Below are 16,398 nucleotides of genomic sequence, written 5' to 3'. Positions count from 1 at the left end.
CGTTTAACTTCAGGTAAAAATGAGAGATTTATTTACTAGTCCCTTTAACTGCAGGTAAAAATGAGAGATTTATTTACTAGTCCCTTTAACTGCAGGTAAAAATGAGAGATTTATTTACTAGTCCCTTTAACTGCAGGTAATAATGAGAGATTTATTTACTAGTCCTTTAACTGCAGGTAAATTAAATAATGAGAGATTTATTTACTAGTCCCTTTAACTACAGGTAATAATGAAAGATTTATTTACTAGTCCCTTTAACTGCAGGTAATAATGAGAGATTTATTTACTAGTCCCTTTAACTGCAGGTAAAAATGAGAGATTTATTTACTAGTCCCTTTAACTGCAGGTAATAATGAGAGATTTATTTACTAGTCCCTTTAACTGCAGGTAATAATGAAATATTTATTTACTAGTCTGTTTAACTGCAGGTAATAATGAGAGATTTATTTACTAGTCCCTTTAACTGCAGGTAATAATGAGAGATTTATTTACTAGTCCCTTTAACTGCAGGTAATAATGAGAGATTTATTTACTAGTCCGTTTAACTTCAGGTAATAATGAGAGATTTATTTACTAGTCCCTTTAACTGCAGGTAATATTGAAATATTTATTTACTAGTCACTTTAACTGCAGGTAATAATGAGAGATTTATTTACTAGTCCCTTTAACTGCAGGTAATAATGAGTGAATTTTTTACTAGAAAATATCAGTATAATTATACCGTATAAGTGGTTTTTTCTGAGAGAGGTTTATTGTTTTATTGATCACCTATTTGCCAGAGGGTTTTCTAAGAAATTATTATATTATTAATTAATATAATTATAAATATTTGTTATTAGTATTATAATAATTATATATGTTTCCAAATATGTTAGTATAATGATAATAATTGTCGATGGTATAATTTTCTTTATATTTTTTAATAATTATTATCATTATTATTAAATTATTATAATCAAAATTATTATTATAGAAAAGGCTAAAAGCCGTCAAATATACCGAAAATAACAGGGGCGTCATAAGCCGTCCCTATGGCAGTGAAAGGGTTAATTAAACTATTTTCGTTGTTTTTATGTTCCTAACATTAATCGTGTTTTGCTAGAATTAAATGGTTAATTCTGCTGATTTACAAAGTGACAAACTATTTTGGGATAAAGTCAACAAATAACAGAAAAAATACAAAAATATTGGATCAAAATGAGGATCAATTTTAGGATCAAGATCAAAATTGTGATCAGCTGTAAAATGCCCTTATCTTGCCAAAATAGCAATAAATTTATTCTAAAATTTCATAAACTTGCTATTACAAGTCCAGTATTATCAAATTTATAATTAGATATTTAATCTATGAGGATAAACAATGAAGAATATTAGAGTTTTAAATTTGATCCTGATCTTGATCCTTAAATCTTTGTGAACATGTGGCCTCAGGGCTTGACTTCAAGAGAGATTCAAACCAATTACCTCCAAATTAGGATTTGAGTTCTGTATCATGTCTACCTCTACACACCTCTTTCTCAAACACTGCCCAACATGAGAGTATAATATTTCTTTCAGTGACGAGAAAGGAAGAATGAAGTTCAGAAAGCTAGTATCATGCCTTGCCATAGATGGTTTGTTCAAGAAAGAGGTTGATTGTACAGTATCGAGGATCATGGAGATGATTAAGATGGACAAATACAATTTAGGCCTCATCAATTCAACTACTGGCATTGATATGTGCCTCTCAGGTAACCTGTGCTTGGAATGTAAAAATAGATTTGTCTCAGTCTTTAAAAATAAGATATTTAGCTAACTTGTATTACTTACTTGATCAATAATTATGTATTAAAGATATCTTTTTGAGCATAAGGATTGGTTAAACTATCATTTCTATATTTGTGTTTCATGAATTAGTACTCTCAAAATTTTTGGGAGACATGTTGTTTTGCCTTTCACCATCCATATATCCATATTCAGCTTGTTAGGCTTTCACAGGTCAAACTGCTGGCAGGATTTTAACAAAAAACCAACACTTGTTGCGCATACCTTTGGCATGTTTTACTTTTGCTGCACAAAATGGAGACAGGAGCTAAAAAAATAAAAACCTTATTGGCTTTCACCGGTCAAACTGCTGGTGGGATTTCAATGAAACTTTACATGATGGATCAATACAATCAATACTTTTACATATTGCTCTCACGTTTGCTTTTGCTGCACAAAATAGAAGCCAGAGCTAAAAAAAGAAAAATCTTTTCTGGCTTTTACAGTTCAAACTGCTGATTTCAACGGAACTCCACAGTTGAGACCAGTACCAACTTGTGTCATCATACTGTTTGCATGTATTTCTAATGAAATAAAAACATCTCGATCAAATATTTTTTGCATCTTGCATTTGAGAAAAAAATTACCATTTTGAAAAATATGTCAATATGATTAAACTTGATTAGTTTTAACATCACATATTTAAGCTTGATCGTGAAACAAGTTCTTGAAACTTATATTAACTTATAATTCACTTTTAAGTCCGCTTCCTGGAACTAAACAGTACTAGTACCATATGAGGGAACATGGGTAGAGCTGAACCCATGATACTTTCGTTAAGAGGTAGACATTAAACACTAGGCCACTCTCCCTTTAACTTAGTCAACGCTTTCAATACTAGGCCATAATTAACTCCCTGCTCCACTTAATAAAGTATGACAGTTGCTAGAGAAAATGTTTGACAGGTTCTTGATATGTCTTTTGTAACCAAAAGGTAACATTTTTAGTGAATAACAGTGCTTAATATCTTCTTCAGATGATGAACAATCTAACCTAGAACTTGAACTGAAATTAGGTGAAAATCTTTGTTCTTCTGGAACATTCGTTCAGTACATCGCATCCAATTGTTTGATGAGGAATGATAACGGAGATGTAGAACATCGTTGTTCCTATAGAGATGATGAAGATTCTGATGATTCAACAGCTTCCTGCAGGTAAAATTACCCCCTTACTGCTGGAACTACTTTTACAAAAAAGTAGTCCCAAAGTTTGATTGTTAATAATCCTATTTTCACCGTTGAACTGCAACACACTTCACTGTACGACTTTGAATTTATTGAATGCTTAGTATTTTACAAAATTGATTCCTTCCTGTTTATGTAATATAGAAAGGGTAATAATATTGGTCACTCTGACAATATTCATACCACTATTTTTATTTTCTGTCTAAGCTTTTTTCGATTATTTGTTCATAACTAATACAAAATTAGTTATATTTGGTGTAATTTAGAGTTCTTTGAAGGAATTTTAGTTCTTATTTCATGAAAATAATGTAATGTTATTTTTGCATTGTTATTTTTGCAGCTATCTTAAACAAGTCATGTCATGTGCAAAGAGGAATATCTCAGAATCAGTTGGTGTTGAATGCAGATTGGTTGACCTAGTAAACACAGACATATCTGTAGACAACATGCCCGAAATATCTAATTCTGATAAAGAGATGTGTGTAGGTAAGCAAGGGATATGAATCATTTTAAAAAAGCTGACCTCTAAAAATATATTTCAGGTAACAATCAGCCATATTAAACCATTGCAATAAATTCTGGCCTTCAGATTTTGGATTACAAATTCTGGCATTACACATTCTGGCCTTCAGATTTTGGATAACAAATTCTTGCATTACAAATTCAGTCTCTTCGGGTTTTGGATTGAAAATTCTGGCAATACTTATTATGTCCTTCAGATTTTGGATTACAAATTCTTTCAAATGATGAGTCTATCTACATGTAATAAAGTGTGACTTAAAACAAGCTAAATTATAAAAGATATTAGGCTTCAGATGACTACATTATACCATCATTTTCTTACCCATAAATTAGGAAAAAATGATCTTTATAACTTACTTGTTACTCATTTATTGGCTGTTTTTAGCTCACCTGTCACAAAGTGACAGGGTGAGCTTTTGTGATCGCTTTTCGTCCGGTGTCTGGCCGTCCGGTGTCCGTCCGTCGTCCGTCCGTAAACTTTTACTTTAAATGACATCTCCTCATAAACCACTAAGCCAATTTCATCCAAACTTCACAGGAATGTTCCTTTGGTGGTCACCTTTAAAAATTGTTCAAAGAATTTAATTCCATGCAGAACTCTGGTTGCCATGGCAACCAAAAGAAAAAACTTTAAATATCTTCTTTTAAAAAACCATAAGAGCTAGAGCTTAGATATTTGGCATGAAACATTTTTTAGTGAGTGTCTACCAAGTTTGTTCAAATAAAAGCCCTGGGGTCAAAATTGGCCCCGCCCCGGGGGGTCATTGATTTTCCTTATATGCATATAGTAAAAACTTAAAAAATCTTCTTTAAAAGAACCCAATGAGCTAGAGCTAAGATATTTATCATGAAACATGATTGTTCTAATGGGTGTCTACCAAGTTTGTTCAAATAAAAGCCCTGGGGTCAAAATTGGCCCCGCCCGGGGGGGGGGGTCATTGATTTTCCCTATATATGCATATAGTAAAAACTTAAAAAATCTTCTTTTAAAGAACTCAAAGAGCTATGGCTAAGATATTGAGCATCAAACATGTTCTTATAGGTGTCTACCAAGTTTGTTCAAATAAAAGCCCTGGGGTCAAAATTGGCCCCGCCCCAGGGGGTCATTGATTTTCCCTATATGCATATAGTAAAAACTTAAAAAATCTTCTTTTAAAGAACCAAAAGAGTTAGAGCTAAGATATTTAGCATGAAACATGTTCTAATAAGTGTCTACCAAGTTTGTTCAAATAAAAGCCCTGGGGTCAAAATTGGTCCCGCCCGGGGGGTCATTGATTTTCCCTATATGCATATAGTTAAAACTTATAAAATCTTCTTTTAAAGAACCCAAAGAGCTAGAGCTAAGATATTTAGCATGAAACATCTCTTAATAGGTGTCTATCAAGTTTGTTCAAATAAAAGCCCTGGGGTCAAAATTGGCCCAGCCCCAGGGGGTCATTGATTTTCCCTATATGCATATAGTAAAAACTTAAAAATATTCTTTTAAAGAACCCAAATAGCTAAAGCTAAGATATTTAGCATGAAACATGTTCTAATGAGTGTCTACCAAATTTGTTCAAATAAAAGCCCTAGGGTCAAAATTGGCCCCGCCCCGGGGGTCATTAATTTTTCTTATATGCATATAGTGAAAACTGATAAAATCTTCTTTTAAAGAACCCAAAGAGCTAGAGCTAAGATATTTAGCATGAACCATGTTCTAATGGGTGTCTACCAAATTTGTTCAAATAAGAGCCCTGGGGTCAAAATTTGCCCTGCTCCGGGGGTCATTGATTTTCCATATATGTGTAAAGCAAAAACTTTAAATTAAAAATTCTTTGAAAAAAAACAAATAGCTAGAGTTTAGATACTAAGCATGAAACATCTTCTAGTGAGTGTCAACAAAGTTTTTTCAAATAAAAGCCCTTGGGTCAAAATTGGCCCTGCCCCGGGATCGTTGATTTTATTTATGTGTAAAGCAAAAACTTATAAAATCTTCTTTGAAAAAACCCAAATAGCTAGAGTTAAGATATTTAGCATGAAACATCTTCCAGTTAGTGTCTTCAAAGTTTGTTCAAATAAAGCGTTAGGGTCAAAATTGGCCCTGCCCTGGGGGACATTGATTTTCCTTATATGTGTATAGCAAAAACTAAAAAATCTTTTTTAAAAAAAACAGAATAGCTAGAGTTTAGATATCAAGCATGAGACATCTTCTAGTGAGTGTCTCCAAAGTTTGTTCAAATAAAAGCCCTGGGGTCAAAACTGGCCCCGTCCTAGGGTGTCATTGCTTTTAACTATATGTGTATAGTTAAAACTTAAAAAATCTTTTTTTTTAAAAACTCAACGAGCTAGTTCCTAGCGTGTTTAGCGTGAAATATCTTCTAATGGGTGTCTACCAAGTTTGTTCAAATAAAAGCCCTGGGGTTTAAACTGGCCCCGCCCTGGGGGCCTATATACAGGTGAGCGACTTCAGGGCCATCATGGCCCTCTTGTTATATTTTATAAAAAGAGAGTCACCGGGTTAGAAAGTTTTATAATATACACCCACCACAAATTCTTGCCATAATGAAAAAATAAACATACTGTAATGAAGACAATCTAATGTATGTTGTAGACAAACTTGGGAATTCCAAATGTATACAAGATGACTTGACGGATAACTATCACGCTGCCCTACGTTGTGTGAAGGCTGCAAACTTCAGCTCTAGTATATTTTTGGAGGATGATTTGTCCGGAGAAGATGCACGATTATGCAGGTAATGATGTCAAGATAATAATGTCATTTTGGTCAGTTCATTTAATGAAGGCCTTTAAACTTCCATAATAATTCTGAATGATCTTGTTGCTGATCATGCATGCTTAGGAGTCTGTGAATATGCTATAAAAAGACATTGCATGTATTTAAATTCAGACTTACATGGTACAGCTTTGATTCTTAATCAGCGTAATGTGTGTAATAGATTTATCCTGCTTTGCAAATAACAATTTATCTTTTTTCCATATACCACATAAGCTTGGTTATTGAAGGGTGATATTTTGATCCAGGTTTTTAATTATTGTTATTATTTGATTATTTCTTTTCACAGATTCTAAAATTGTAACAATATTGCTGGAAGCAATAAAAGTATGTGGTAGAATAAGTTATGATGTGCAATAAAAATTGATAAAATTTTACAATGACTGTTTCTTATTGTGATGCAGAATAATGACTGTTTTTATGTCCCCACTGTTAGTAATACAGTACTGGTATAAAAGTTTTGGGTTTTGAATACTGGACTATAATAATAAAATCCTGTGAACAGAGACCAACTTAGGATAATACAAATCATGATATTTTTAGACAAGTGGTCTTTACTGAGAGGTTTCTTCATTATATTTTATCAATAAAGGATTATCAAAAGTTGTCTTTACACAGGTTTGACTATACATTATATGTTATTTTAGTTTTGGAGTGATATATGTGGATATATTACCTGCTAAGATTTTATATCACCCGAGCCGTTAGGCGAGGGTAATATTTTATCTTGGCAGGTAATATATCCACATATATCACTCCAAAACCAAAATAATAATTTTATTACCCTTCCCTGCCGAGTTAAGACGATTTTAACATAAAACATTGCTACTTCAAATGAAACGTCGAAATAAGATTCCCTTTAGGGTACCCCTTCACCACAACATGACGTCACATAAATACATGACGTAATTTCTTTCGAACCTAACAAATGTAAACAAGAGAAAAGGAGTAGTCTGTTGAACGCACTTTTTTGGAATTATTATCAAGCTTTCACAAGGTCATATTTGTTTTCAATACTGATGAGAATATATATCATTACTCTATTTTGGTAAATATTTATCATTTGACAGTTAAAAAGTGCTTGTAAATCGGAATTTACATCGCGTAAAATCAAACCGTACGCGCATCGCCACAGCGCAAGTTGTTTAAAAATTGGGGTATCCAACGGGGAAATTTAGTGTGTATATTACCCGTCTGGCTCGGTTATATCAATTTCTTTCAGGTGATCAATATCCAATCAAAAAGGCAGAAAAAATCTGGAAGGGTAATAAATATATATTCAACATTTTTAATGTGTGTATTTGCAGAATATTGGATTATTCATTGATCTGCTTGAGGTCGCTGATCTCTGAGACATGTACAGACTTTGATGAGAACGACCTATACATGGAATTTACTAGCTTAATGGAATACCTTGAACTGGACAGAAGCATGCGAGAATGTGTTGATTATAAAATGCCAGCCACATTTCAGACTTGTAAAGGTATCACTATATAGTTTAAACATTTTTATCTAAGGTTAAAAAAGGTATCACTATATAGTTTAAATATTTTTATCTAAGGTTAAACATGTTCTTGAAGCATATATTAAGGTAAATACCAGCCAGAATTACAGAGTGGTCACACTGTCTGACTGCAAATCCTGTGTTAACAAGTTTGATTTCCTTGCTACTCAAACTATAACGAAATAAAATGATACTGACAAGATTTTAAAAATCGGGTGCCGTGTAAAAGAACGTGTTGACTCTCCTGAAACAGTGTAATTTTAATACGCCAAGAATAATCTTGAGGTGTAATGTTATGCACCTGGTTGTGCGTCTGTCCCTTATAAAAAGATTATTTTTGATAACTTAAAACAAATTTGCTTTTGGGCGTATATTGCTATCCTATGCGGTTCTCTTGTTGTATCTGTAAATGTACTAGGCTCAAAAAATGAAATAACTGACAGTCCTCCGTCACCCATATGGGTTCCTTGTGGCCACTACAATTATATTTATATTACATGCTGCTGGAAGTAAAGTAAACATTGTCTGCAGATTAATGAAATTGTCTTGTAACAAATTTTGTCAAGAGAAATGATTTTATAAGATGGAAGTATGTTCACACCACTTCTTGTGCTTCAGTTAACCTGGGTCTTATGTTGTACTCTGTCATCTTACACAAATACCATTGGTTGGTCCCTTTTTGAGAACCATTCGAGCTCTTTGAGTCTATTTTTTCTCTTTGGACCAAAGCAATAAAAAATCATTAAAGTTATGATTATATGGATTAAATGATAATTTCATTGCTTCTTTTTTTAACAGCTTTATCAAGTGTGCTATCAACAGAGAATGATTGCCAAAATGCAGATTTTGTAACGGATGTTGTGATTGGTAACTGTGGCAGACAATTTAAAAGTCTGAACATTGGTGAAAACAAATGTTTGTAAGTATCCATATTACCCTTCATTATTTTCACAAAATTTACATATTTCTTGGATATCATTGCAAATGATAATTTGAAAATAAACTCCCATATGAATATATCCATTGTTTCACTTTCTTTTATCGATAGTTTTTGCTGGATTCCTGCTTTATGGAAACGAAAACATGGAAAAATCAAACGATGAAAAACTCTCCCCTCTTTGTTTTCTTAAAATAAACAAATATTCTATATTAATTATATTCTCATTTTTTATGTTACTGAAGTTGCCATCTTAGTTATGGTTCAATGAGATAACATGGTTTAATGAGATAAAATGGATAATGAGATAACATGTTTTATGTTATAACATGGTTTAATTTGATAACATGATTTATGTTATAACATGGTTCATGAGATAACATAATTTAATGAGATCACATGGTTTAATGAGATAAAATTGTTTAATGAGATAACATGATAAATGAGATTACACAAGTTTATGAGATAACATGATTTAATGACATAACATGGTTTAATGAGATAACATGGTTTATGTGATAACATGTTGTAATAAGATAACATGGTTTAATGAAGTAACATAATTCACTGAGATAACATTGAATATTTCAGAGGCTATCCAGGTTTACTGAGCTGTGGAATTGAAGGTACCAAAATGTTCCTCACTTCGAAGGATGATACGGGAAAAGATGGGATGGGATGTGAAAGAGATCAAATCATTTCTGCCTTACAATCGAAATCTCAAAGAGTTGCAGATTTTCTGTCATTGAATCCAAATGATTGTCAAGGTATGTCATTGATACACTGATTTAAGTTTAAGGTTGTGCTTAAACCCTAAACCTGCAGAATTTCTTTGTTAACCATTCATAATGCATATTTTCTAATTTTGGAAGAGCAAAAGTTGGTTTCAATTTTCCAGGAATTGTAATATTTTATTTCCCAGGGCTCATATTTCTCCATTTCCAAAGACAGGTAATTTTCCCATTTCCAAGGACATGTAATTTTCCCATTTCTGTAAGATACGTTATTTTTCAATTTCCAAGGACTTGTATTTTCTCATTTTTCCAGGATTTGTGATTTCAATTTTCCAAAGAAATGTTATTTTTTTAATTTCTAGGATTTTTTATTGTCTCCTATTTCTCAAGGACCTGTATTTTGTTCCATTTTCCAATCCTTGATTTTTTTCCCATTTCTTAGGACTTTTGCCATTTTCCATTTTTTAGGTTCCTTTAAAGCAGCACGCCTCCGGATTAATGTCAATTTTCATGAAAATTTTAAAAAAGTATTTAAAAGTGAAATATTGTGAGGTAAACAAATAAAGTAATTTACATATTGCAATCCGGCATTTACAATCCAAAAAATTTACCAAAATGTGGTCAACATATGTAAAAGAATTATGGCGACAAAATACCGCAAAATCAGTCTTAAACCGCACATAACATGAAAAATATAACTTGGATCTTGAATGTTTTTACCTTTCTTAAAATGTTAGTACATTTTGCTCAATATTGATATTTTTGAGATATTTTGACTCATCTGGAGGCGTGCAGCTTTAAGTATACTACTGTTATTTTTTATCAATATTTACACAGGTGACTGTTATGAGGATATTGAGCCAGTTTTGGTGAAATGTATAAACATGACACTTGGTCTGAGCTCTAGAATGAACTTAACATACAACAGTTGGCGGAACAGTTGCAGGTAGTTATAATATTATAATAAGCTGTCTTTCCTGTATGTACATGTTATTTTGGATTGGTTTAAACAGAATTTTAGTTCCACTGTCTTGGAAGCTAAAAGTTTATAGACACACTCTCAAATCCATTCCTGGAACAAAACCAGTACTGAGCAATGCGTGTAAAGTTTCATGCGCAAGGAAACAATGGCTCGTCTCTGACGCGGTTTGAACTCACATGGACAGTGATCCTTAGATTACTAAGAGCTTTCTGTAAAATTGATTGTAAATATTTCATGATTTTGAATGTTGTTTCTTAGCCATTTATGAAATTTTCATTGTCACTTTTCAAAAACCAACTCTAAATCAGTTTGATTTTGCTTTGGTGCACAAATTAATAGCTGTAGTGTATTTGTATACATTGTTATCTTTAATTACTTTCCATTGGTAAATCTGTGAAATGTTTCTGAAGGAAGTATATAAGTCTCAAACAATAATGTTAATATCTTTTTATACATCATGGATATTTTTTTGCAGGGCATACAAGTATAATCATGTACCATATTTTTTTGCAGGGCATACAAGTATTATTATGTACCATATTTTTTTGCAGGGCATACAAGTATTATTATGAACCATATTTTTTTGCAGGGCATACAAGTTAATCATGTACCATTTTTTTGCAGGGCATACAAGTATTATTATTAACCAAATTTTTTTGCAGGGCATACAAGTATATGTACCAATGTGTAGATCTAGAAAAACCAGGGTGTGATATGAATCTGAAGAAGACTGCCTTAGATACAGCAATAAGCAGACATGAATCAGAGGGCTTGTACAGAAACTGTATAGGTGTGTACACTACAAATATCAGTGTTCTTGTTCAAGATACGCATTGCAAGTTCTGCAGATTAAAATGAATCAGACTATGTATTAAAGCCTCTGAAAACTGGAATCCTCAGCAAACTGGATGTTTGGTCAAGTCCAGACAGGGTGAAGTTTTCAGAGTTTTAACTGTATATGTTATTGTCTGAGAGAAAACAAAATGTGACATTTCTTTGTCATTATGCAAACAGATTTAATTTGATGTAACCTGGACCCTAAGAGGTGAATAAATTGGTTAGAACTTCTGGAGTCTCTGCAACACTTAGCTCTAGTGTCTCTTTTAAGCTCACCTGTGACAAGGTGAGCTTTTGTGATCGCTTTTTTTTTTTTTGGCATAATAAAACCAATCCAAAAATTAAGAAAAAATATATACATGTATTTATAATCAAAACAGTACTTAATTTTTGTAATGTACTTGCCCTGCTTTGGATTAGAAATTGTTGTGGTTAATCTGATGAATTTAAATATCAAAGTTGTTGATATTTCATTAGATATTTATGCAGGCCTATCTATTTATAAGGAGAGGCAATTGTTAATACAAAGCATTTTGATATAAAAGAACTGAAGCAGAGCATTGAATAGAGGATTGTGTGACTATATTTCATTGATAATTAGGCTGATCTGGCTGTATACTAGTGGCACAAGCTAGTTTCAAGGAGGGTGCATTTACAGAGCTTGAATAAAAATGTTTTGCATTCATGAATTCAGACAGAGCTTGAATATTTTTTTTGTTTTTTACCATATTCAGATCCATCATCATTGGCAAAGTTGGATATGTGCAAGAATATGACAGATCTGATGGAGGTATCAGCCGGGCAATGTGGACGATATATACATGCCTTGCTTAACACAACAGCTAGTCTCCAATCACCAGGCAAATGCCTGTATGTGTGATTTTTCTATTATTTGAATTGATATTTGATTGTGGGTTTTTGTTTTTGGTTTGTTTTATTTTATAAAGAAATTTTGTTAAAGGAATATCATCCAAATTCTGGTACGCAGATATCATCCCAAATTCTGGTAAAGGAATGCCATTCAAAAGGATTTAACTCAATACAGGATTGGAGCAGTACCTCTAGATGCTTGCAGAAATCATGATCACAAAAACGAAAAATATCGTTTTTAACGAAAAATATCGGGTTTTTTTGGTGATTTTTACATTTTTTATTCTTTATCATACATAAATCGGTGTGAAAAGATGGATCAGACCTATGAAAGTTCATTCCGTCGAGTAAAAAGGCAAGATATTAGCATTTTATGATTCAAGCGCCTATATATACCGAAATACGGTATTTAGTGTGACTCCATTCAAAATCTGGTAAAGGAATATCATCCAAAATCTGGTAAAGGGAGATCATATAAAATCTGGTAAAGGGAGAGCATCCAAAATTTGATTAAGGGAGAGCATCCAATTCTGGTAAAAGAAGTTTGTAAAGGGATAGCATCCAAATTCTGGTCAAGGGAGAACACATAATATTTTAACAATATTGTGCACTTAAAATGTAGACTTTTGTTTTTGTGTTAAAAACAGAATGTTTAAAATTTTACAGCCCAAAATCTGTGAGTTACACATCTGAGGTTTTAACATCATAGTGGTATTTTTGTTTTTCTGCATTATATTACATGAATGATTATGAGCCATCATGAGTGGTAATCTAAGCCACATGGTCAAAATTTATTTCCTATTTAAGATTTTCAAAGCCTATAATTTCAGATTAGTTATCTGGACTTTTTTTTAACCCATGTTCTATTTCATTGTGTATATTATAATGTCTTGTTAAAAATTTGTTTAATCCAAACCTGTTTAAAGAAATTTTCTTGAAAAAATTTTTTTTAGAAACCAGACAGATCTTACATCATGCATGAAACATTTCTTGGAAGCCTACATGGAACAAGAACAACCTGAACAGGATATATGTGGAGAAGAGACAGACTCTGTTATTGGAAGAGCTGCCATGATCTATATTCGCAACCGATTCAGATATGATACTGGCGCCATGGAAATGAATTTGGAAACTTTAAAGACTTGTTTTGGTGTGTTTTATTTAAAATTTCACGCAGACGCCTGTCCATGATTAGTTTTATGATTAATATTGTAATATAGGATAAAACAAAATTGAAAATCTGTGGTAATCAAAAGAGAAAGAAATGAATATGTGTTGATTGTTTAACAGAATATGTGTTGATAGTTTAATGGAATATGTGTTGATTGTTTAATGGAATAAGTGTTGATTGTTTAACATTAGACACATGGTTAAATATTCCACAATTGATTTCAAAATTTACATGTTGTTGTAGAAACAAACTTTCATTTTTTGTAACGGTCAGCATTTGATATTGTTACAATTTATCATTTACGTAATTACATAATATACTTAGTAAATTACCTATACAACCGGGCATATATGTAATTAAAGTGACATTATACCCATCTAAAGGTATTCTACTGGTAGTGAGGGAACAGGTGAAAGTCAAAATAAGTTTACATTTTGCCATAATTCCTTTCAATTTTAAAATTTACTTTGCATGATGATGAGCAACAAATAACTCAATTGGCTTAAGGAAATTTCTGTAAATATCCATTGGAATTTACCAAGAATGTTCAATTCATAAAGAGAATATGGCAGTCTTTTTATATTTTAGCCAGATTTACATTTTATCTTAAAGTTTTTCCAATTGGTCAATGACAAGTTTAACAGTCCATCTTTTGAAATATATGATCATTTCCGCTCAATTTGGCAATGAAAAAATGAGCATAATATCACTTTTACTGGATATTCATATGAAATCCCACACATTTAAGCACGCTAATTTTAAGAATGTTAATTATACCCTTTAGAAGAGAAAGGGTCCATGTAGATTTGGCATATACTGGCCAGCAATACATCTGTTCATCTATCAATTTTTTGTCAGTCCGGTGTCTTTCACACCATTGTCTGTCATCATGGAATTGAGTGGTGCTTTTGGAACCTCAGCATCCAATATTGTTACATCTAATTAAAAATTTCCTTTGTCTAAGAATCATAACTCTTTTTTATGCAAAAATTTAGGAGTTATTTCCCTTTGTATTTTTTCATATTTTACTCTTGTATTTTGGCATAACAAAAAAGTATAGCAGGTGTTTACTGAAAACTTTAAATTAAAAGATTCATAATGATGTAGGGAAAAGGCAGTGTATTAGAACCATGATTCTCTTTCGCATAAATTTGGAGTTAATTGTATCAAAAAATATTTAAGGTATCAATATCAAAATGTTTTTAAAGAGTAATGCAGTGTATACTCCACAGTTAAATGAATATTTATGCTCAAAGTCTAAGTACATAATTCCATGAAGCTTCAGTGAAATTAAATTATTTGACGGGGCATATTGATACAATAAATTTGTTTGTTATGATCCTTTTATAGAACGAAATGTATATGAGCTTGATGAAAGTAGACTAAAGGTCTAAGGTTGCTATGAGAACAAAATGTAATTAAAAACAAAGTCAATATAGAAATTGATTCTGTAACATGCAAGTAGTTTAATATTTTTATATTTATTTTTTACTCACAGGTTTTACGGACAGGGAAGGACATTGTCCATATATAGACATAACAAGTTCTTACTCCGAAGGCCCTGTTACATGTGCCATTGATGATGACTGCAAGGATAGCGAACATAAATGCTGCTTTGATGGTCCAACATTTACTTGCAGGCCACCCACCACAATTAAAGGTAAGTTTGTTCTTCTGCCCTTTTAGCTCAATAGGGAGAGCATCAGATTCGTAATCCAGTGGTCCCTGGTTCGATCCTCTGGCAGGGTGATATTTCTTATTGACTGTCCGCATAATGAGTCTAATGGTCATTTGTCTCTTACTGCTGATTCAGAAATCATGTAGGATAAGAAGTCCGTCACTTGCAGGGAAATTGGTGATTACTGGTTATTTATCCAGGAAAGCTGGTTAGGTTTACCTACAGCCACAGCCAAGTTACGACCAAAAATATGTTACAGTTGGGGTAGAAACAAAATCAACGAACAAAGTTTTTAACAAACATTTTATTTGTTAATCATTGATGTACCAGGTTTACACAGTTTATTACATGCTTTTCGGTGGTTTATAGAAATATATCAGTGATATAAAACTGGTAATTTCACTGTTTGAAACAGTGAAATTACCACTTTGATAATTTCACTGTTTTGAATTTGAAGCCCCTTACGTTGTTTCAGTGAAATACCAGCGTGCACAGTACTGGGTACCAACTTAATGACGTGACGTCGTAAATGAAGTCACGTTGTATTATTATTTGGCGCGCTTTTTCAATCAGTATTAGGTTAAATGTCTTTTTAAAACGTTTCTTTGCATGTAATAAAAAGAAAATTTGTTTAGTTTAGTGTAAGATTGAAATATATTTCACCCTGTGAACACCAAAAGTTAATATTTTACTCGTGGCTGCGCCACTCGTGAAATACACATTTTGGTGCTCACTCGGTGAAATATATTCCGATCTTACACTGAACTAAACAAATATCCTCTATTTAATGAGGATCAGGTTTTCTCATCAAACTTTATATTTTAATGTCTGTCTCCTCTGGACTTTCCTACTCCATTTCTATGGTTACTCGATCATAATTACCCATAACTCTAGCATGGATTGTTATTATTAGATTATTCCCCTTTGTTTTGATATCAAACACAGATAGTCTAGTTTACAGTAGTCTTGTTTTAGGTGACTTTTTATTTTATGTACAAAATCTTTTTATAACTAACAATTCATGTTTACTTTTAACTTCAACAGCTGTTGAAAATAGGAACAACCAAATTTTTTGTTACCAAACCTGTACAGTGTCTGAAAATTATATAAAATATTATTCATACTTTTTTCCAGAAAAATTCGCAGTGGCACTACAGCTTTTGAATGTTGAATGGAAGGAGGAGTATAATAGTATGGATGATCCAGAAACCGAAACCATGATTGCTCAACATCTTCAATGGGTAAGAGCCTTTCAAACGTACTGTCAAACTCCTCGCAGCAGTTACTTCCCTTTATGAGTACACTTCGTCGAAGAATTAAGGGGAGATCACTGTGTGGAGATTGACGTACTGTATAATCTTCAAAGTCATCAGTCTGATCAGCAAATACTTTCTGATTCTTAT

At 32.4% G+C, this 16,398-nt stretch overlaps 1 protein-coding gene across 1 annotated transcript in view; it reads left to right on the top strand.

Annotated features, from left to right (window-relative positions):
- The window catches only part of LOC132715970 (uncharacterized), a 124,126-nt gene that overhangs the window by 30,406 nt on the left and 77,322 nt on the right, over window positions 1-16,398 (top strand). Inside the window, exons 16-28 of the mRNA XM_060699086.1 lie at window positions 1,558-1,730; window positions 2,780-2,957; window positions 3,328-3,473; window positions 6,100-6,241; window positions 7,590-7,765; window positions 8,585-8,705; window positions 9,315-9,490; window positions 10,295-10,403; window positions 11,102-11,229; window positions 12,011-12,146; window positions 13,100-13,296; window positions 14,816-14,977; window positions 16,130-16,236. Coding sequence (XP_060555069.1) covers window positions 1,558-1,730; window positions 2,780-2,957; window positions 3,328-3,473; window positions 6,100-6,241; window positions 7,590-7,765; window positions 8,585-8,705; window positions 9,315-9,490; window positions 10,295-10,403; window positions 11,102-11,229; window positions 12,011-12,146; window positions 13,100-13,296; window positions 14,816-14,977; window positions 16,130-16,236 — 1,951 coding nt within the window. The remainder of the gene's footprint in view (window positions 1-1,557; window positions 1,731-2,779; window positions 2,958-3,327; window positions 3,474-6,099; window positions 6,242-7,589; window positions 7,766-8,584; window positions 8,706-9,314; window positions 9,491-10,294; window positions 10,404-11,101; window positions 11,230-12,010; window positions 12,147-13,099; window positions 13,297-14,815; window positions 14,978-16,129; window positions 16,237-16,398) is intronic.

The sequence above is a fragment of the Ruditapes philippinarum genome, unplaced genomic scaffold (genome assembly GCF_026571515.1).
Source record: "Ruditapes philippinarum isolate M1 unplaced genomic scaffold, ASM2657151v2 ctg163_1_1_1_1, whole genome shotgun sequence".
NCBI classification, from domain to species: domain Eukaryota; kingdom Metazoa; phylum Mollusca; class Bivalvia; order Venerida; family Veneridae; genus Ruditapes; species Ruditapes philippinarum.
The sequence above is the reverse complement of the archived record's forward strand: the minus strand, read 5'-3'. Positions and strand labels throughout refer to the sequence as shown.